We start from the raw sequence: 23,307 nt of genomic DNA, 5'->3' as shown, positions 1-23,307 counted from the left end.
GGAGGGAGCCAATGAAAGCCCAGCCCAGTCATTTCATCAAGTCAACTTTGAACTTCCAGAGCATTTTGCACAATCCATTACACAACCAATTTCATATTGTTGCATACCGTTGTTCTTCACGCCTGCTTGAATAATGAGTTCAAATTTCTGGGATGTGGATTCACTATTGTGTGTGTGTGTGTGTGTGTGTGTGTGTGTGTGAGACAGAGAGACTGGCTTGGCCAGTATAATTTCTGCTGACAGGCCGTGTATAGGCTTGTACATGGGTTTAAGCTTTCTGTTCACACGCTCTTGTTAACGGAAATATCTGCTTCACAGAATTTCCAACAAAGACCAACTGATGCTTCGATTTCCAAGCTAGTGTAGATACTGTAGCACCTGCAGATTCAGCGAGACCAGATCAGTGCCACATAAACCTTTTTAGCTGAAAGACTGTTTTGCAACATGAAATAAGCACTCGGAAAATGATGAAATAGTTCCAAAATTCAAAATGCTGTGGAGTTACTTGATTTAACATGGATAATGAGACTATTGTGTGCACCGTTGCTGGGCCACACTGTGTAGTTCTCTAAGAATTCAGAGTTTGTCTGTGCTAAAAAAAAAAAAAGAAGATTAAAGGAAAGTGTTATCAGATGAGAGGGAGTATCAGATGGGTGTGAAAGCAGCAGCCAGAAACAAACAAAGCATGCTGGCGAAGCATTCAGGTGCAGCAGTATTTTTACTCTGCCCTTTGGAAACCTTCTTTCTGTCTAAAATCCAAACTGACGGCATTAAATGAATAGACTGTGGCTCAAACTTCTTAGTTACGCCGCTGATTTTGTTGTCAATTAATCAATAAACTATTTAGTCTATAAAATGCCAAGCACAGAGAGGCTACAATGTTTGGAAAATTCCTTTCAAAATTAACTTGACACGAGTTTGACTAAAGCACCCTGAATAAGCTTGATTTTGTTCCTTTCAAGTTGAATGCACTTACTGAAAGCGCATAAGACAAAAGTTTCTAGCCCCTTTGGTCATTTACGTATTAAATGATGAGAACCACGTTGTTCCATGATAATCAGATCAGAATCAGAAATACTTTATTGATCCCCGAAGGGAAATTCTTTGCTACAGCAGCTCGCTTTTACGTCAGTGTACACAGTGTATAACACGAAAGCACACACCTTGTTGTGTGAAAGGGAGAAACTGAGAGCTTGTGCTACATGATGAATGAAATATAATCCATTAACAATGTGCTGACTAAGTGTAACCACTTTTCCCTGTGGGAAGGTCTCTGTTCCTGGAAGACTTGTTTTGTTGTCACAGACAGGTGGGCAGCAACACCTTGTACAGCTCACCTGAAAAAGTCACCTGTACTGAAAATAATGTATTCTTATCTTGATCGTCATTCTCCTAAACAGACGACATATTCCTTTAAGTCTCTCATAAACTGCAAGGATAAAAAAAATAAAATTCCTTTGTATGGGAACTTACCAGGCACAAATCTGCAACCTAGCTTGAGCCCAAAAATAACACACAAATCAAGCCTTGTATTCAGAAGCACTGGTTTTTGGACCAAGTGATTCTCCATCATCCTAATGGTAAAATTTTGTTGAGGTCTAATATTCCATTCATATTATCAAAGGAGCATTCTGTCAGCTCCTTTCACGATATCGTCATTGATATATGATCTTTTTACGGTGAGATATTCACATTTAAAAAATGAATTTTGGTGAGAGCCAACATCCTGAACTGACTGAACAGAAGATTAATAGTCTCCCTGTACATCTAAGTGGAATAAGCTTTATATTTGGAAAGAATAACTTTACACAAACATTCTTATTTGTTGACTCTGGACCAGACAGAGTCAGAGACAGTTCTAAGCACATCCTACAAATCCAGTGAAATTTTGCTAAGGCAAGGTCAGAAGATGAAAGGAAGAAACAGACTAGGCTCCATAGACTGGATCCATACTGAACTGTGTGGTCCACGTCCAAACACTGTGAGAAGCAAAGCCAACTATCCTTGGATACAGCATCAAAACCAGATACCTTATTCTGAAATACGTGTCTTAAAAAGCCAACACAGTTTTCAGAATGATATTCTCCCAAATACTCATGGCGGGGTCTTGTGCCTACAGATTGAATTGTTAGACATGAATTGTTAGATAATACTAGATGAAGTACTATGAATGGTTGGAGATCATTTACAAAATATTCTTGGGGTTTAAAAACCTCCCACATGGGCACAGTCAACAGCTATAAAATCTGTGAGGGCTCATAATGACATGCAAGTATGTTGCTGAGAAAAGGACTCTGCCGCAGGCCAAATACTGTTTTGTCAAAATCTCAGGGACTAAGATAAGGCCATTATCATACATGGCACCTTTCACGCTCAAATATAAGGCTATGGGCCAGAAAAGGTTTTATATCTTCCATGTCGATGTATTCTTTATGTTGCTATGCCAACATAAGTGGTGCCTTACTTACTGCAGTTAACAGATTAACTGTTTGAGATTCAAGACAGTGTGATGTCACACAGTATTTGAAATCACAGACAGTGTTAACTGGCTTTTTGCCACTGAAGGATAGTTCTTACATTGCCTGGACTTCAAAATATTTCAGCACATTCATTTTTGCTGACGTGCCACCTCCCTAGCTAGTGACTGGCCACTTTGCCACGGTTGTTATGAAGGTTGTTTCCTCTCAGATTTCCTCTTAGTCCCAACCTGTTACCATCACAATAACACATCAAACTGAACTGAATGTCAGCTTAGCGCTTAGCAGTAACTAACATTAGCACGCCAATGTATATTTCACACAAGCTCTGGTTTGGTGCAGTCTTGGCTTTTTAACACTTTATTTCTGTCTTTAAATCTGTTTTCAAATGTGTACAGTTGCAGCTCACCAGTGGCAGCACCAAGCGGCAAGAGTGAGAACAAAAATCCTGCGAAATCTTTGATTTTACAGTACATGGTTTGACTTTAATGGAAGTCATCCCCTCTCGGCCCATGTAAATCACGCTGTGTTACTTTACACCAGCCTTATTCGTCACAAAGCAGATTCCCATCCATCCAGCATGTTGGTATTTTTTATGTCCTATATCAGAGACAGACACACAGTATATGTGCACGGCTTTGTGGGATGGGTTTTAGGCTTCGGAGAAAAGTAAAAGCCTCTGCAACTGCTCTGCTTGCCCTTGAAGAGGATGAGAACCCATTCCATGAGAGACCTTTCTCAGTAGCTTACATTAGCATTACTCACTGGGAAACTGCACTGGCTGTTTAGTTCCCTCAAAGTGATGTCAGGCTTTTCTTTGTCTGAGATGACATAATGTATGATGCAGCTTAAGTCAAGACATGTTTAACCTAGAGTGCCCATGGGCGCGCCTTGAAACGTCCTCCTTCAAACACAAGGTGCAAAGCTCTGATGAGACAGATCGAAACAATCTTTTCATTCCAGTGAATGAAAACGGATTAGATACTGACACCAGTTTTAGGGTCAGTTAGAGGCCTTTAAAAAAAAAATCCAGGTAACTACTTAAGGCTTAAGTTTCACATAGTATGCTAATACAGTTACAGATAAGACTTAACATGCACAAATGATAATTAAATCCACCAGAACATCACTGACCACTAAGAGTCACTTTCAACTTTTTCCAAAATCTTTAGTCAAGAACTGAGTCTTTACTGTCAAAACATGAAGCATCGCACAGCTCCCACAGCCGTGGCTGTCTCTGGCCTGACAAGTCTCCCAATGATTCGTCTTAAAAGATCTCCGCCAGGAGGAATACGCTTGGAGCTGCACTTTCTTTCCTCCATCCTGCCCCCCCCCATTTCATCATCTTCCTCTCTTTCATCTTATTCTCTCTCTCTGTCTCTAATGGACCTGATGGCCTCATCAATAATACACTCAAACATCCGTCTGCTTCAGCAGCTTCAGACAACAATGAACAGCTTCTTCATGCTGCTGTGCGTGTGTGTGTGTATTTGTGTGTATCATGCATGTGGCCTAACCACACCCACTCGCGCTTCTTTTGTAGCTCTGCTGTGGGTCACTGGTTCATCATCAACAAGAGCACAACAAAGGTAACAGGATCTATACTGTGTGTGTGTGTGTGTGTGTGTGTGTGTGTGTGTGTGTGTGTGTGTGTGTGTGTGTGTGTGTGTGCGTGCGTGCGTGTGCAGTGACTCATGTTCATGCACTCATGCATCTGCAAAATTGTGTTGCAGGACAACATTGTTTGCAGAAATCATGTATGTGTAAATATTAAACAACACTGGTTTTCACAGTTTAATAAAGCTGAAATCGGTATTTTTTTAACTGATGTATCAATAGCTGTATGTTGGAGTGTGGTGAAAGACTACAAACTGCCATGGCTGGAGACGCTCTCATACTCACAGCCGTCCACAGACCAATGTGATGCAGGCTGTGTTTTGGTTTCACAGCCTGCATTACGTGATTACCTGCTGAACTTAGTGGAATATTTTCTTCAATATCTTTTTTGGTTCTCTGCCTTATAGAGGACCAAACAATTAATTAATGCTGTTTTAAAGAAGCATGTTCATTATGGAGATACTAATGTCAAATTTTTGATCTGTGGAGTCAATAATGTGAGATTGTAAGTCAATATTATGAGATATTACATCGCACCATGTCTTAGTGAGTCAAAATATTGACATAATAGCTCATAATAACGACTTGTTTTGACCATTCCTAACATTTTCATCTTTTTTCCCCCTTGCAGTAATGGGCATCCATACAGAGCACATTTTCCTTTTACTTTTATACAAGTACATTTTTGAATGCAGGACTTGTCTTTTATCAATTTATCAGTTCGCCTAGTTGATCCACAACAAATAAATCAACAATTTTGGTAAGTGATTCATCGTTTTATCAGCCAAACAGCTGGTGGTTCAAGCTTCTCAGATGCAAGGCTGGATTACGGTGAATCAGCCCTCAAGGGCCCAAAAAGCATCAAGTTATCAGGTGTGAATTTGATTAACAGTAACTGCATTAGCATATTAACTAAGGTGGGTCCTGCGTTATTAGATAATCTTGTGGCCCTGCCTTATATTGTCAAAACCTAGTTTTAAGACTTTATTTTAGTTTCTATGCGGCTCAGCAGGTGCACATTCCTTAATATTAATAAAAGGGGCCCAAAAACATTATTTCCCCTGAGCCCCCCTAACACTTCACTCTGGCCATGCTCAAAGGAGGGAACTTGGAGATTTTCTTTGAAATCATCATAAGTTAAATATCTTTGGCTTCTTTTGCATTGTTGTTATTTACACTGCTTTCTGAAATTGTATTGACAAAATAATGAATTGATTAATTTAAAAAAAAATAAATGTTTGCCTTAATGAATAGAATTCTTTGTTGCAGCCCTAACTGTTGCAGCTTTCAGGAGGTCTGAGTGAGCCCCGCTGTGCAGGGTGTCACATCTCTGTCTTACCCAGTCCTCGAAGTGCTTGCTGCCGTTGTGCAGGATGTCCTCGAACTGGATGATGCAGTTGGCCACGAAGTCGTCGTAGCCGATGGGCGCGTCGTGGAAGACGGACAGCTCGATTCTGCGGCCGTCGTGGACTTCCGTGGTGAACTCGTCGTTCCACGCTGGGCTGTTGTTCTTCTGCTTGGTGCAGGTCTGGCCCACGCGGGAGTCGTCCACGTTCAGGGCGATGTACGTGTCCAGGAGGAAGGTCTGGGTCTTGGGGCCGACGGCGTGACGCAGGGACCAAGCCGTCGGTTTGAGGTCCAGAGCCTCGCAGATCTTGATCTTCAGCTGCCCGTTGAAGATCACCATGGTGGTGAAACGGTGCCGACCCTGGAACTGGAACTTGTTTACAGTGAAACCACAGCACCTTTCTCCGCAGCCACTTCCAAGCAGTTCACTCCTGTAACGGTCTGAATAACGGCTCTGTTCAACCGGTGGTCCTGCAGCCAGACACCGTGATTCATCCAGTTGAATACGACGGAGAAAACGCCAACTACGAAGCCTCTTAAAATGTGTTTTGGTCTGAACTGTTTTTTGGTTTGGCTTTAAAAACGTCTACACTTACGTCTACGAATATGCTACAAATTCTCCCCCCAAAAAAAAAAAAAAAAAAAAAAATGCACTGCAGCAACAGGGAAGCGAGCGTTAACCCGGGGGAGCTTCCCTTAGAAGTGCACGGAAGAAACATGAATAGCTACCAACAGCCGCGAGTTAGCGAAAAGACCTCCGAGCAAAGGCCCCAGATGTGAATCTGTCTGTCATGGTTTGTACCTTCGAGGTATTAAAAAACTCCGTTCGCCGCAGCGGGGCAGCCTGGAAGCGCTAGCCCGTGTTGCATTGCACCGTGTGGTGGATGGGAGGCTCCAGATGCCTGCTGGGAGTCGTCGCGGCGCATCGGGGATACCAGACAGCGGCTGGTAGCCTAACAACCGCAGCGGGGGCGGAGAGGAGGGGCAGATTCGGGCGGTAGGTAGGTAGGTATGTGGGTTCCAGCTGCTCGGTGCACGGCCTGCTTTCAGCCACTTCCCGTGGACATACCTCTGGCTGCCTGCCCCCGACACTGCTCTCTGTCTCCGTCTCTCTCTCTGGCGCAGGAAATGCGAAAAACACGTCAGATTTCTCGGAGCCTGGTGTGACAGACGGGGGAGTGCGACGCAGCCCACACTGGGGAGGTGTTCAGGAGCAGCCGCGGGGAGGAGAGGGGGGCGGCCGGCGGGGTGGACATACGGGTTGATAAATAAAACGCTTTACACTCCACCAAGGTGCCCTTGAGCAAGGCTAATTGTTAACCGTCCAGGTGGAGCTGGAAAGGAGCCCATGCAGAGTTGCGCACCGCTTCAGCTGCTAGTTGTTCACGCCACATGGCTTTACAATGTGCAGCCTGCAGAAAAAAACAATTTCAGCTAAAACCATTATTAGGCCTATCTCTTAAACGATGCACACCTTACTAAATATTTTAACAACAACCAGTCAAATCGCCCAGTTTTGCCTGATATTGTGAACTTAGAGGGCAGAAGTAAATATACAGCAACTTAAATGTTTAACCTTGTAATCACTACTGCATAATGGATTACTGAGGAGCATAAGCAACACTTAGTGCTTGATTTTGGTCAAATTCAGTTGTTTTACCTATTTGTTACTTATCCTTACATAACATCATGTTCTCTTCCCTTTTGCTGTGTGATGAGAGTAACACTCTGCTCCTGGAAGATCGATTGATTAGAAGATTGGAATCTTTGCCAGCAATTTCATAAATGCTGAAAAGCAATGTCATGAGTATTCACAGCTCATATTATAAACAGTGCATGTCCACTTTCATATATATATATATATATATATATTACATAGCATGTGACATGGCAGATACCAGAGGAATATGATCTTTCTGCACAGACATGATGCTGTATGTATATAATAGAGACACACAAATGGCAAAGTGTGCTTTATTTGTAAAGTCAGTCTTACTTGAAACAATATTAGATGAAGGGCCAGACGTCTGCTGGGTGATCAGACTCAGCATGTGTACAGGGATGTGTCTTAGTGACACACTGTACCTGACAGACTCAGTACAAGGCCTACAGAAATCCACAATTTATAGGAACAGCACATTTATGTGCACAGATAGCTTTCAGTCTTTAACTGCATTCAAGCAGGGTGCAATTCAACAACACATCATGGAGAGAATATAACAGACTGAACATATCAGTTAGCATTTAACAGAGGTGTTATACATTTTGGCAGGTTATTAAGGTTAAGGTCACGTATTTATTAGTCCAGTGCCCACCACCTTTTTCAGTTAATATAAACCATCTATGTCTCTGTCTCCTGGTTTTGCTATAAAACTTGACTATATACAGTTTTTATACATGCACGATCACAAAATGCGTTACCAGATTTTCGTAAAGCTCCTGGACCTCAGCATGTTGTCAACGCATGGGGTGTGACTTAAACTTGAAAATATTCAGTCATAGTTTGAGAAAATATAAACACTGCAGCTAAAAAGTCTTGACAATCTGCCACCAACAGTCTGCTTGAGACATGGACTATTTTATTTGACAAATTAAAATTAAAAACAAAAGTGAAGAGAGTACTGATACACTGTGGAAGCAGTTTTAATACCTGTATGAGGGGAAATGTTGAAAAATAATATACATTATGTCAGACAGCTGAAAGGATGAATGTGATATTGTCACATCCAGTAGTTTCTGCACAATTCAGCACGTTTAAACCTTCAACACTGCTGACCCCTCCTGGTGATTGTTTGCAATTTTAAGCCTAAACCAAGTCCTGTAGGCTACCAGCTGCAAAAACGCTGCAAAAAAAGGCTCAGTTTCAAATTTCAATCATGTGAAAAATCATATGTTTATGATGGTACTGCAGCATAAATGTCACCTCCAGAGTCACATGAGAACATAAACATCTAATACAGAAAATACAGAAAGAAGGGAAAATGTTATGTATTCCTACAGGATTTGCACCCAGAAACTGTACCACCTTTTACATAGAGGATAATGGAAGTTCAGCTGAGAACACAAGCCCGTTTTAATCTGCTTGCTGCATCGTTTTTCCCCTTTGTCACGTTGTCGTGTTTCAGATTCATGAGATGGAATATCTGACAGGACTTTCTGGAATGTTTTTTTTTTTCTTCTTCAAATAGATGAAAGTGAATTTTCTGCAGATTTGTCTCTCAGTCTGATCTTCATCAAGTTGTTTGTGTTCATCGTGCTGACGACAGTCTAGAAGGGAAGCACTACAGAAAAACAAGCAAGCATGAGTAAATGGGATCAAATTCCAAAAAAACAGCTTAGTCACATTAAAAATTCAAAATCTTGATTATTTCTCTGATCAGAGGCTAATAGTGAGTGGAATGGACTATTTCCATAGCAGATATATTTACTTGTCATAGCAAGGAAAGCACAGGTGGAACTAATAACATTAAAGATGGGTCTGCTCCATTTAGCCATTATTAGTTACACCTGTGGTCAACAAATCAAAATGTGAGAAAGACTGTAGCATCAAAATGTGAGGCTTTGAAGGAGTATAGGCCAACTGTAAACTCTGGATGTTTCCTCTGAGGGAAATTATTCACCATCCAGATAGTTTGGATGTTCTCAATTTAAACTAGAGAAAGACAACAAATAAAAGTAAGCATGTTGGAATGTGGACCCAGTAAGTTAAACTCAGGAAAATGAAAAAGAGCTGCTGGTGCAGGCTAATGTAACTTGCTAAGCATCTAGTGTAAGCTTGGTGGTACTTCAGGCTATAGTTTATAGTCTTAAAAAGCATTTTTTATCCTCCTGATGCAGAAAAAGTGAATGAAAAGCTTCAGTTTTGTACAAAATCTTTCTTCAGCTGCTAAGAGAAACAACATTCCTATGAGTGTGCGGAGGCTACGGTAACAGATGTAATATTCTTTCTCTGTGTTTCTCCATCATTTAAAAGCAACAATGTGTTTCTGTCCCTCATTTCTCCACCTTGTTTTCTCATTAAGCACATCAGCCAGTGTGTCTCTGCAGACAGGAATCAATCACCGAGGAAATCCCCTGGACACCGGCCACGTCCTGCCTTCTCTCCCCTCTCACTCGGCTTGTTTTAAATCAAACGAACATGGCTTGGCAACAATGGGCAGGATCATACTGTAGTCGTCATCACAACTGTAACTATGGTCACACCAGCACAGTAACATCCCCGTTCCGAAGCTTGAAAGGAACATTTTTCCACTTTGAGCGGTTGCAGAATGACAGGAAAATTCTTTTATGAATCAAAGAGGAAGTTCCCAACAGGAGGAGCGAAAGACAGTTTATTGTTCCAAAATAGTTACAGTAATAGTTACCTACGCTTACTAATAAAACAAGAGAATTTTTTGAGAAATTACATTTGTGGTGATTGATAGTTGGAATTGATTTCACCAGCTTCAGTACATTTATGTTATCAATGTTTTCCAAATATGTATTTTAATAAAGAAGATACAATCCAGAGGGGAAAGTCTTACAGATCATTTCGTCTCTTATTTTCAAACTAATTCGTAAATTCAATCTTGTTCCACTAGACAGTCGCTTAATCTTCATCTTCTCAAACATCTCCATAACTAAGGGTCACTTTTCAGTAAGATAGAGGGGCTGCTAACTTGTGGAACTCGTTTTCTCACTTGGTGAAAATGACATCTTCCTTTAAGTCCTACATAGCTAAATAATCATCATTTCATCAATCATCATCCACAATCTTTGTTTTTCATGTCATAACATATACTGTATGTCTCTTCCAGTGTGAATATTATTTTATATTATTTAGAAGGTAATGAATAAGCCCTTTTTGGGCTTTTCCCTCTCCATACATTGTTATTTTCATGCAATTTGTTTGATTTGAACTCAAATTCAAACCAACAAGTAAATCTTACAAAAACAAAAGAGAAAAATCTTGGCACAATGTCCGATTACTGGATTTTTAAAAAACTTTTCTTTTGAGGTTTCAGATGCATCGTATCCTTCATCAGAGGATAATTTGCTCTGTATCCTATATCATATCCTAATAGTCTTCAGTAAACTCCATCTGTTGATGAAGGCCACATGTGGATGCCAAAAGCAAAAAAACAACAAAAACAACTTACTTTCTACTTTGCTATTTTTTTTTGTCAAACTACTTTTTCCAAGGTCAAAAAATGAACTTTAAGCTCAAACACCAACATCATGTTTAGCTCTAAGTGTGTATTTGTGAATAAAACTGTAGCAGAACAGTCCAACAGTATCTCTTTGTAGCAGTTGCATTAGCAGCTTTCAAACAGCAGGGGCCGCCAAACATCAATCAAAAATTATAATTTTTTTTTCATCTTTTCCCAAGGCTCATTTAATTCTCCTCTCTGTGCCATCCACTAACGCTCTCCACGCACTCACTGTACATCTGTGTGTGTTTTAGTGTGCGTGTGTTCTTTCTGCTTGTCTTGGTAAAATGGCCGTGATGCAATATGCAGTCTTTACACACATGTTTTATGGCACATCTGCTCTATTAAACACCACGCAGCTGGCAGCGAAAGACATTAATATGAGCAGGGATAGAAAGATGATGAGCAGAAAACCAATGACATTGCATGTACCTGCTCTGTATTCTGCATATCCTCTTAATCCTCATTCATCCACGTCCCTCCAGTGCAGTTAGTTATTCCACTATTTAATTATAAACAAACTGTCAAAAATCAATATTAGTTTTTTTTTTCTCATTTTCCTCACAGTTGGTTCTTTGTGTAAGCCAATCAATATTCCTACTTTGGCCCTTGGGGGGAGGTTAAAAACGATCTATAATAGAATTCAACTCAAGCAGCAGGAATAACAACAAGCCAAACCAATTTCCCACAGGCTAACAGTGAGGTTTAATTCCACAGTTTGCTGTCCCTTGGAGCTTTAAACTAGTAGATTTGTGCAGAGGAGGGCGGCAGCTCGGGTTCATCAGGCATTTTACACTGGAAATGTTGGAGAAGAACAAGTAGACGGGAGTTAGATGACTTTGATTCACATGTATTTAGTCAGACACACCACCAAAGATGAATATCTAGTTACAGATGACAGAAAAGACCTTCTCGCCTCACCATGTCTCATTATACTGACACTTGTGACACCAAACTCTTACAAACAATTAATTTTCTACCTCATAACCCACCAGTAAGTTAATGAATATTTATGTGGAAAAAAGGTGCATATCTCCATATCCTTGACCTTGTCATTTATCTCGACTTGCAAGGCAAAGCAGAACCCAGATCAGTATTCCCATCACAAGACGTTTGATAAATACTCTCCCTAATTTAGAAGCGAGGCAGATGGTCTTGTTGCTGGCAAAAGAGCTGCAAAATTAGGGCAAAGAAAGAAGTGTATGTCAGCGGCAGCAAGGTGTGCCGTGGAGAGCAGGAGGTAGTGCTGCGTGTCCCAGGAGGGGTGTAGAAAGGAAAAGCCAGCCTGCAATAAACCAGCTGTTTCCTCGAGAAGTGGCTGGCTGCCAGAATACCTGCTGTAGTCAGATAATATAGAATCTAAATAACAATCAACCGGAGTTACTAGCTCATGTGATTCAAAACGGTGGGGAAAGCAGTAAATGACAAAATGAATTTGGATGGCTTCTCATATAAAAGTGGATATAAAATATTTAAATATTGTAGATTAATGTGGCATGTATGAAGTAGCAAACCCATGAAAATAAAATCAGTCTTAATCATATTTAGCTGATGAAGATGGATCTTTTCTGCTGTGAGAAACACTCCTGGTTTGCTGAACAGACTGAACACCAGCAGTCATTGATGCATTAATTTATCTTTTTCCCCAAATCATATTTTTTCCTAAATCAGGGAGTCTATCTCAGAGAAAGTGACATAGACATGGCACCATACACTGCAGTCTGCATGCTGTATCCTGCTGTACCAACAGTGTTGGTTTCTTTTAACAGCGATCCCAGTCTTTATCTAACCTTAACTCAATCAGACCTCACCTCTAACCTTCTGGTTAAGGACGCTTATGTTATATAGGTCGTTCTACAGGCCAATGGGATGTCCAACAACCTATTTTGTTGTTTAGGTATGAGGACTTATGACCTGGTTGGGGCGTAGTTCCCATGCTCTCAAACGTGGCAAATACTTTCAGCAGTCACATCTCTCATTTAGCAGATATACAGTACATCGGGCTAACAACAGAAGTATCGAATAGAAGAAGTGGTTCTGTTTACTTCATCAAGTAATATTTATCATCAGACTTACATTCAGTCAGGTCGAAAGGAGTGTAACAGGGGCATAATCTTACAGGAAATCATATTTATTTATACAAAAAGAAATGCAATCATTTACTCATTATATGTACCAGGAATTGTGGATCATGTCAACAAGGGCTGCACAATTAATTGAAATATTATTGAACTCGCAATATGGCCAAATGCAATATCCAAATTGCAGAAGCAGCAATTTTTTTGAACCAAACAGCACTATAATGAAGTACTGTGGTGCTGCAGAGATGCCCTGGCCTAAAAAACATGTTTGTTTAATACAGACCCCAACAAATGTCACATCATCACGATTTTAATAGATTTTTCAGTGAAAATGAAACTTGTGATGCAAAAATGATCGTTCCCACTAATCGTGAATCATATCGCAATCGTAATATCTGTCAAAATAATCATAATATGATTTTTTTTTTTTTACCATATTGTGCAGCCCTAATGTCGACCCCAGTTTGTATGCCTCATGTGATCATTGTTTTCACATTCGGAACTTGTGGATTGGTGATGGCCATGTGAGCATGTGAGCTGCAAAAGCCTCATGTTTTAAAATATATGAATTGATTCATTTACAGCTGCATTCATGTATTTTTGGCCACTTAGGGGCTCAGTAAATTGACAGACACACCGCCCTGACACCTTTTAAAGTTAATATGGCTAATGTGTTAGCAACACCTATTTACAAATCCAGCAGACATGGAGCAACATTACCATCCTATTTTGAGTCCTGTATGTATCCATCTGATGCATGTCAGTCTCCATCAGCTACTGAGAAAAGAATATCTGGCTCTTTTAGCTGCTAATGTTCCACTTTCTTCACCAGCTAGTCGCTTACTTTGTCTTTCTGCTGCTTGGTGCTGGGCAGGTAGTGCCGTAGCTTGTTTGCTGAAAGCAGCTGCCTGCTGCTGGAAACAAGGTGGAAGAGAGCACTGAGACTGAACCCTACAGTAAATGCACCGTAAAACCAAAACTGTGAGCTAAAAGAGGCTAACAATCTTCGTAGACCTGCAGAGTTGGTGGTAATTCTCTGTGGGTTTGTCACTGCGAGCGACCCCTTTCACATTTAGAAAATATTGATTAGTGGAGTGTTATGTAAATTAAATATTATCCCAAACCCTAGCCCATTTGATTTTCTTGTAGCACCCGATAGCATTAGCACAATCCATTAACGAAATACCCAAATTTCCTGCTCCCAGGTGTTGATGTTTCGAAACTTGAACAGTGAACTGTGAACACAGCTGTGTTGAGTTTCACAACATCAACAGTGATGTGGGAGGAAATTTGGGGATTTGGAGCACTATTAGTATAACAAAGTCATAAAACTGTCTTAAGCAACTGGATTCAGTTAGCTCAATGATGCAACAGTACAGTATATGTTCGCACTCTGCTCACACATGGAACTGTTGCAATCAATATCTAAAGTTGAAACCTTGTGATTCTCTTCATCACACTGCAGCAGAGTAATGTCTTGACTGAGATGAGTCTGTCTTTCGGTCTGAGGATTATCATCTTCTGGCTCGCTCGATGTTTTTGTAAGCCCTCAGGGAGCACAGATGCAAATCATGGCTTTGTTTTCCAAAAGCACCGCTTGGCTATAAAGAATATCCTTGTGTCTTTAAAGCCTTCAGAGTGAGATAAAGTTATAAATCAGGAAGACAGTTTGGAGAATTAGGCCTCTGCTGGTTTTAATGTTCCTGTTATATCTGTCTCTGAATCAACTCAAATGCATCCAGGCAACCAGCAACTCAGGAGAGAAATAAAGAGGTTTGTTTCTGATTTAAATACATTCTTTCCCAACTCAAGTAATTATTGTCCATGTTCACTGATCACTGATTGATCGCGGCAATAGATGAACAGACTGGACACCAACAGTCACTGCAGGCTTTCAGATCTTTTACTATTTCCAGCTCGCGATGAAACGATAGATCATATTTGTATCAGACCTCGCTCTAATGGATTTAGTAAGGATACTGATAGGTTTTGCAGTCTCCAAATTGTCTCAGAGCAATTTTTCCAGTAGAAATTAACATTTTGCTGCAGTTTTATTAGCTATCATTCCCTGTGGTTACCCTTTCTCATTACAACTCTGGAAGTGTGTGTGCATGACAGAGACTTTGTGTGAACATATTTCTGTTGACTGGGTAACAAAATTGGATTTTGACATTACTGTTGTACTTACTGAAGATAGAATACCCGGAAAAAAAATGAAGGAGTGGTTATTTACTTGGGGATTTTAAGAGTTTCTTGAATAACCAGAAAATGGACAAAACTATTACTGCAGGTAACAGAGAGGTGTGTTGGAAAGACCTTCACCTGGACACATGCCAGCTTGCTGAAGAGCTTTTGAGCAAGACACTGAAAGTGTAGCAGCTCCAGGGGTGATGGCCAACAGAGCTGATTCTGTTTTCTCATTCCCCCTTCCTCTCTAAACATGAATAAAACCAGTAGGAGAATGATGATTATCTTAATGTATTCTCGGGACCATTACAGTAATACAAATCCTATGAAATGTTCCTATCATATCTTATAAAAGGCAACAACCCTCTCTATTGAAACAGTTGTGAATGACCATTTTCAGTGAATAATAATGAAATTGCTGCTACACCTGTTTATAAAATTTGGTTCCGTTTTTTTTAGAGGTGTAGGGGTTAAATACCTTTATGATGGATTTAGGTCATTTTAGTAAAAATAGTAATACTTGGTTTTGTTGTAACGCCAAATAGCACCCCTAAATCCTACATTTTGGGGGATATTTGGGGATTTGGTGGTGCTATTGGGCACAACATTTAGAGGATGGACTATGTGTAAATAATTTTAGTCAAGGCTATCTATCTATCTATCTATCTATCTATCTATCTATCTATCTATCTATCTATCTATCTATCTATCTATCTATCTATCTATCTATCTATCTATCTATCTATCAGAATGATTTCCCTCTAAGCTGCTGTTGCACTCCTTTCTGAATTGGCTGAATAATAATAAAATAGACACGTCCCCCTTTATTCTTTCTTCTTCTAGTGTGAGTCTTGAACATCTGCTAAGTGAATGCTTCAAGTGTAAACTGCCAATAGGAAAACATACTGACGCCGTGCTGCAGACGAATGTCACTGGCTTTGCCTCTGCACATTGGCCGTGCCTGCTGCATGCCTTTGACGTTTAAAGGGAACTGCCCCTTTAACCGTGTGTCCGCACTGCTCATGCTCGGAGCTTTGTGCAAGAGTTTCCCCGTCACAAACCAGCTGTGGACCGGAGGGCGATAGCAGACAGAGCAGAGAAGCGGCGCTCCGGGAGAGCTGCGACTGTCGCATCCTCTGATAACAGACCCGGAGCCGGTCTTTGTGTGGAAGCACATCCAGCAGGAGAGCAGGGCACGCCGATCATCTGACATCCGCGCTTTCATTTCATCTCCGGGATTACAGTCTTTGACGTTGAGGCAGCATTATCCGGCCACGGTCGTGTGTTTACATCGGGACCTCGACCACAGTGGAAGTTGTCTGGAAGACTTGTGGACGCGCCGCAGAGCGCGTAACGTGGTTTTCTGTGTTTTTGTTGATGGGTCCGACTGGAACTGCATTTCCAGTGCTTTTAATGTCGAAACTGTCTCCATCAAAGTTTCATGTCTTTGTCCTGTCCCGCAGCTGTGTCCACAGCGCTCGGTATGTTCTGACAGTGCCTAACTAGCCGACTGTTTTTCCTGCGCCCTTTCCACACGCGTCACAGACAGGCTGAGCCTACCGACACCGCTGCTGATGACAACAGATCACCTCACAGCGTAAGGTGACAGTTCGCTTTCTGATTCGGGGTTGCAGCCTCTCAAAAAGACACTCCGCGTCCATCATGGATGATGTTGCGGGGACAAATCTATGCACCTGGACGAAGTCGTCCAAACGGAGCGCCCGGGACGTCATGAAAACATACCTGGGAATATTTGTGGTAATTCATCTCGTGCTTCACACGGAAGCCTCCTCGGTGTCCAAGCCCTGCGAGAAAAAATGTTTTTCAGGGAAGTGCATCAACGGGACCTGCGCGTGCGACCACGGATGGGTCGGGGATCAGTGCCAGCACTGTCAGGGAAGATTCAAGTAAGTTGGTAGCTGATGTGACATCTGCCACGTGCCTTCAGGAGTTAAAATCATAGGTTGTTATTTGCATCACTGTTGTGTTGAGCAAAGTCCAAAATGGACATTAGGTGTTTGAACCAGTGGCTCTGTGAACGGCAGGTTGGTGACATATATCTGTATCCAGTATAGCCTAATATCAGTTTTCTCACTGCTACTTTGGCTTCCCATATATTTTTACTGAGTTTGACTGAATCCAGTTAGTGTAAATGATTAGATTCATCTGTGTCGCTGCTGTAGTTAAAGTGAAGTCCTCAGGCTGTTACCTGGCTCTGTTGTCAGAAGGTATGAGGGGCAATTAATGCCACAGCAAAACAAAGCTCAAGCACCTTGATGTTCTGTAGTCACTTTTACTGTCTGACTTATTATGTATAAATTGCGAAAGCTGACTGTTTTTTGTCTGCGTTGATTTATTAAAAGCAAAAATCTCCAGAAGCGGATACCACATATGCACACATGGGTAGGTCATGCCTATGCATGAACACACTGTAGATAAGTGAAAGTAACTGCACAGGTTCAACTGGTTCAGTTCAAATATGAGTGCAAAACACTTTTTCTAAATATGACAACATGCAATTTTAATGCCCAGACAGCAGATTGCATTTCTGCTGCTTAGAGTGAATGGAGCCGAGTGGCTGCCTCTCTCACTGTCACTTTAGAGTACTACACAGGCTTAAAAGGCCTGCTTCGGCTTCCATCTAGCAGTTGCTCTTTAAAAATAAATCAGGATGCAGAAACTGCATGGCCGATGCCTTGTCGCTGATATTTTCTGAGGCATAGGCCTCCTTTATTTGGCTGAAAAGCTGAAATATGAGAACGGTTTTGATCATGTGGGTGACCACAGGCAATGTCTCCTCTCTAATTTTGATGCTGTGTTTATTAGACAGTTGAGTAGTCATTAAGATCCTTAATGGAAGCATTTGTCCTTTTCATTGAATCTCAAATAGAGATGTTATTCATACATTTTGAGCTTCCAAACTAGTATCAGAATGGACTACCAGCATAGATTAGCTTGAAAATAAGCTCCTTTAGTCAGATTTTTCACATTGTTTTCCTCTCTGCCAGAAAGAGCTACCTCACTTGTCAGAATGATCTCCCTTAGGTATCGTATTGGCCCGAATATGAGATCATACTTTTTTTCTAGAAACGTTTAAAAAGGTGACCATCATATTATATTTGAGGATAAGATATTGCACAACAGCAAATATTCTTTTTGAACGGAGAGTGTACCTGTGTAACACCGGCTCCTACAGTGTTGCCTTGTGGGTTGATTGGAGCTTTAATGTTGCTAGGCTATTGAGTTTCTTCACATGCGTTTATAGTGTGTCTTTTAGAGTTAATTAGAACTAAAAGTGTTCAGTTAGCCTAGCTTAACCTACGGGAGTTTCTGATGGCTGGTATAATGTGTTTTGCTGCCACGGAGTGGAAGTGAAAACGTGTTGAAAGAGTCTCCCGACGTCTTTACTGCAGAAACGGACTGAGATTGGAATCATCAAGCAACCAAGAATTAGCAGAGTCACTGAATGTCATAATGAAGAGCTCAAAAAGATGGTCTGAAAAATGCAGGAAAAAATTATTTAGACCACTCACACAAGGATAGTGTGAGTATGGGACTAATAGACAAGCTACACAAGTATTTCACTTTTACAAGAGAAATGACTTCAAAAAGTGTTGAAGCTGTTTGGAGAGAGCAGCTCAAATGATCCGATCCCCCTCCCTTCTTTCTCTGTGGCATTAATCACCCCTCATACCCTCCAGAGAGGACGATGTTACTTTGTCACAGTCACCTACAACCTGGTCTGCACAAGTAAAGACAGAGAGATGGCAGGACTTCAGTCTGATATTTTCTCTCTGGAGGATTGCATTGATTTCTCAGTCGATGTGATTGTTGTGAGAGGGGTGACCAGAGCAGGCTGTAGGCTGGACAACAGACAAACGATACGACAGGGACAAGTTTTTCTTCTTGTGACTGCCTAGTGGCAAGATAGTGTCCAGTAATGCTGAGCAGTTCTCACACACACCGTGAAATTTTAACACATTGTAAGCCTAAAATATATATTTGGACCAATTTCATTGTTTGCAGGAAAAGCCTCCTGAGATGCATTAGCCCGTGTTCAAAGACATTTCACTGGCTATTATATACTGTGGACAGTGAATGAACAAAGACGTAAGAACGTCAAGAGCAAAACGGGAAAAAAGAGAACCCCCCCAAAAAAATGTAGTGCAAAAAAACAATTGACATTAAATTCTAGGTGTTTACTGAAAAAGAGATGTCCAGTGTGTCCCCTAGCATATGAGTAATGTGGGGTTGACCTGGACACTAATCTTGACAGCCCACCCACTAATTCCCATTAACAATCAGGTATTGTGACTTGTGTTCCTGCATTCATCTAACAGGTAGCAGCCTCACTGATTTCTGATCAGTTTTCAGTTGCCTTTTCAAGCAGAGAAGAAGTCTGACAGGGCTTCGGTTTGCTTCAGGTGGAAGTCAGGAGAAGCACAAACTGTTGGGTAGACAAAATTCGACACGACACCGGGAAACCACTTGAAAGCTTTTACAGTGAAGCAGCTACAGAACGTACAGCAATGGTCACAGAGCTTAGCGATCATGCTAACTCATTGGTAATGGTATGCTTCAAGATATGGTGCATCAGGTTTTATTGCAGGTAATGGTAAAAAGAAGCAGCAGCCACTTTGAGCTGGTTAGATGAAAAGCTGCAGGCGACAAGTGGTGATGCATAAAATAGGAAAGGTACTGTCATCAAGGTTCAACCAAACCGCAGTGAGAACCTGTCGCCTGCATTAAGGGCTCTTGCCACTGTTGCTCATAGTATAGCACGATTTGGGAGATTGGATTTCTTTATGTTGTGTAGCCCACTGCACATGTGCATTATGCTGCATTCATGTCATGTTGGAGTTACCAAAACAACCAGTTTCTTTGACTTCTACATAGTGTTCAAGTCAATAATATGACCGTGAAACTGTTTTCTGAAAGCTCGGATATAAGTGCCCCTCCGTTGTTCATGTAATGAAACTCTAATATAACTGACATACTGTTACTTTGCCAATGCACAGTATTTTTAACCTTTACATGACCAACTTTGCAATCATACGACCGACTCGAGTTTGTGTTCTTCTTCACCTTCTCTACCATCCATCCCATACGTCATGGCCGTGGCATTAGTGTAGAATTTACATTAAGACAATGTCATGCACGTAAAAATAGCTTCTCTAGGCTCAAAGAATAGTAACTGACCTTGTTTGCGGTTCAAGGTGTCCTAGCCACAGTTTTACACTGTAGTTTTTTATAATGGCGGTCCTGAAAGCAAATGCATTCTGGACTTTCTGACCCAGTTCAGCCTGTAGTATTCTGTCCGTTCTATTGATTTCATGAAAACATGCTTTTGTCGGTTTAGATCGGTTTATTATAAATCATCCGGTAATCCATCTGAAAAACATCTACTGGAGGTTGTTTTGAGGACTGTGAACTAGATGAATCTCCCTGTCAACAACCAATATTGTAGAAACACTGCTGTCCAAATAGTTGTGTTAGCTAAAGGCTTCGCAGTACTTGTGGCTACATCAGCTGTATCTATTAGTGAGGACAGGACAAGACACGACTGGGGAGCAGTGGAGCAGAGAAAAGGACCTGTGCTTCAATATTACTGCTGTGCCCTGAAAATACTCAATACTAAAGCCTCACTGGTCACTGGATTGCAGTTGGGACACACACACACACACACACACACACACACACACTGCTGTGTCTCATATCCACACAGACAGATCCAATAAAGGAGAAATAGGGAGTAGATTCTGTCTATTGATTTAAGGTATTGGTGTTCTGTGTAGTTTTATTGGTCCGCAGTCTCACCCTTTGTTTTCCAATGGCGTTCTCTCTTTCTCTTAGTTTTTTCTCTGCCGCTCTCGCTGTCTTTGTTCAGACTAGATAACGTCTTGCTTGTTCTCACATACGAAACACACACACAAGTCACACTAACACACAAAAACACACACAGAATTCAGTCTGAAGCAGATATGGAGAATTAAGTGACAATGTTGAGATAATGAGAAGATTGGTCAGCAGCTCCAGCCGCTATTGACTTTCTGAATCTGATTATTTGGTAAATTAAGAAAAAATCATTCTCTCTTACACTTTCTCTTTCTCCCTTTGTCTGTCTTTCCTTTCTTTATTACCAGTCCAGTCCTTTGCTGAGATGGTATTTGTTACATTCACACAACAGTTCCTTGTATTTGGGCAGTAATTGGCCAAGCATTGGTGAAGCTTTAGGACATTTTCAAACATGACACTGATGTTAAAAGTAAATGATTTATTTATTTCCCTGCTTTGTGGTACTCATGTTATGTTTGAGGGTGGGTTTGTTTGATGAAAATGGCAAATTACAGAGGTTGATGAGAGCAGCTAGACTGAGCCACACGTGCCGTGAAACTTTTCAATTCAATTCAGTTTTATTTATATAGCGCCAGTTCACACCAGAAGTTATCTCATTGCACTTTTCCTGTAGAGCAGGTCTAGACCGTACTCTTTATAATATTATTTACAGAGAGCCAACGCCTAAACAATGAGCTAAAAGAGGCTAACAAGCTCAGAGGGAGAGCTGCTGATAATTCTCTGTGGGTTCATCACTACGAGCAACATCTTTCACACTACACAGAGTCATTTAATCCATTGACAATATAAAAAATATTGATAAGTGGAGCTTTGTCAGGAAAAAGTGGAATCAGTACTGACTGTTGGTAGGAGATGAGCTGTAAACCCCAGTCTGTGTTTTCGAAATCAAGCGCTTTGTACGTTTAATGATGCTTCAGACCTCCTCTCGGTAACTTTTCAATGTGCCATAATAGCTTCACACCTTTTCCCGCTTTGAAACTACATGTGAACACCGGTAAACATCGGCCATTTTAAGCTGTTTGAAAGGGCACCAAATACAATTGTTTTTGTTGTAAAACAGCGATGTTGTAACTCTGAGTTGGTTACAAGGGCAAAAGCATTTGAAAGCAAATCCTCTATGCAGTTTTGTAAAAACTTTTGAAAACATTTTTGTGGTTGGATTATCTGCAATTTTCTGCATTTTTTAAACTATTAAGTCATGGATTTCAGGTAAGAATGTTTTATGGCTTCACACACATTCATGAGTCTTTTTATGGCAGGTGCCTGGCAGAATCAACGGGAATAAATCATAAAAGTTTGCACGCTGCATCACCCTTTAGGGCTGTTGACTGCGGCAGTGAAGCGACACTTTCAGGTAGAAGCTTTTCATCAGACTAAATAGGTTACCTGTTTATCCTCGCTTAACCTCCGGCGGAGAGGAGGCTGTGAAGCACCCATAGATCTACATGATTGTCTGGCAGTTTCAACATCAAACTGTCTATTGCGGCACATCAAAGTGAATCTATTTGCCTAAGGTTTCGCTAGTATAAACTGCTGCATTAATCTCCCTTTGTCTCTTGCATGCTAAGTGCAAGCAGCCAGAAACACTGGAGGCCACGGTGAAATGAACTCACACTGATCAAACATTTTGAGTCATTATCTCCCAACAGCGATGCAGTGGGGGGTTCTGGAAAAGGATGTTGATGGTGTAAATTGATAGAGGAAAGAAAGAATAAATAAAACTCTTTTCTCTCTCGTTGCTGGCTTGCTGTTGTAAAGCCATCGTTCCGTTCGCAGAAGCCACAATGGAGGTTTGTGCCTCTCAGACAACTGGAGCCGAGTAAGCTGTATTTATCACACAGGATAAATGGACTGAAGCGACTCAGAGTTCAGACAACACTCTGCAAGATGGGATTTAAAAATTTACTACCTCTTCAAGCCAGTCAGAAGACTTACTGGAATGAAGATAATACTCTACCTGTTCATTCTTCAAAAAGATATATAGAAATACATAAAGTACTATTTTTATTTCCAAAATGGGATTATAGTTTTGGATTAAACCCCTCCACTACATGTCTGATTTAATCTGTCTACTAATACTGTGAGCGCAGTTTAGACGTTATGGTGGCACCGAAATCCTATTACATGACGTTGGAGCCCATTATGGTTCCCCTTCAGCTCTCCACATCACTTCTGTGTGCGGCAGCAGTATGGATGTCACGAGGCATTTCCACTGTTGGTTCAGGAATGCGAGCCAGCAACTTTCTGGTAAACTCAGATTGGACTGTCGTGATGCTTCAGAACTTCAATCTTGACCAGTTTTAAGGTTCGACAGATTTTATTGAATCTGAATCCAGCATTGAATCTGATCACGAAATCTGAACACCTTATCAAATGTATTTGGGTTTAGTTTTTAAAAAAATAGTTTTAAATAACAGAAGGTCAAAAGAACTGCATATTAAACTACAACTAATTTCAAACTAGTTTCAAATAAATGAACCTCTTGCTTTTCCATATAGCTTTCATTACTGCTATAGAGCTAACTGGCTATGTAAATGTTTTTTAATTAGCTGT

The 23,307-nt window shown here is 40.9% G+C and overlaps 2 protein-coding genes and 1 long non-coding RNA gene across 12 annotated transcripts in view; 2 read left to right on the top strand and 1 right to left on the bottom strand.

Moving 5' to 3' along the window:
* Positions 1-16,387, bottom strand: part of LOC122884321 (protein kinase C epsilon type-like) — a 97,327-nt gene extending 80,940 nt beyond the window's left edge. The window contains exons 1-2 of the mRNA XM_044214117.1: positions 15,805-16,387; positions 5,434-8,708 (exon numbers count right to left, since the gene is read on the bottom strand). Of these exons, the coding sequence (XP_044070052.1) occupies positions 5,434-5,781 (348 nt within the window). The 5' untranslated portion in view covers positions 5,782-8,708; positions 15,805-16,387. The remainder of the gene's footprint in view (positions 1-5,433; positions 8,709-15,804) is intronic.
* Positions 8,717-9,960, top strand: LOC122884322. The gene is made up of 2 exons (XR_006379859.1): positions 8,717-9,376; positions 9,464-9,960. It is a non-coding gene; the product is annotated as an uncharacterized LOC122884322 (long non-coding RNA).
* A 166-nt stretch (positions 16,388-16,553) lies between the features above and the next one.
* atrnl1a (attractin-like 1a) overlaps positions 16,554-23,307 on the top strand; it is a 259,623-nt gene continuing 252,869 nt past the window's right edge. For all 10 annotated transcript variants that reach the window (XR_006379858.1, XM_044214108.1, XM_044214113.1 and 7 more), the window contains exon 1: positions 16,554-16,805. Coding sequence is in view for 9 of the 10 variants with exons in the window: in XM_044214108.1 (XP_044070043.1) it covers positions 16,561-16,805 (245 nt within the window). In the remaining variant the exon portion in view is untranslated. The remainder of the gene's footprint in view (positions 16,806-23,307) is intronic.

This window comes from Siniperca chuatsi, linkage group LG11 (genome assembly GCF_020085105.1).
Source record: "Siniperca chuatsi isolate FFG_IHB_CAS linkage group LG11, ASM2008510v1, whole genome shotgun sequence".
NCBI lineage: Eukaryota > Metazoa > Chordata > Actinopteri > Centrarchiformes > Sinipercidae > Siniperca > Siniperca chuatsi.
This window is presented reverse-complemented; position numbering and strand designations above follow the sequence as displayed.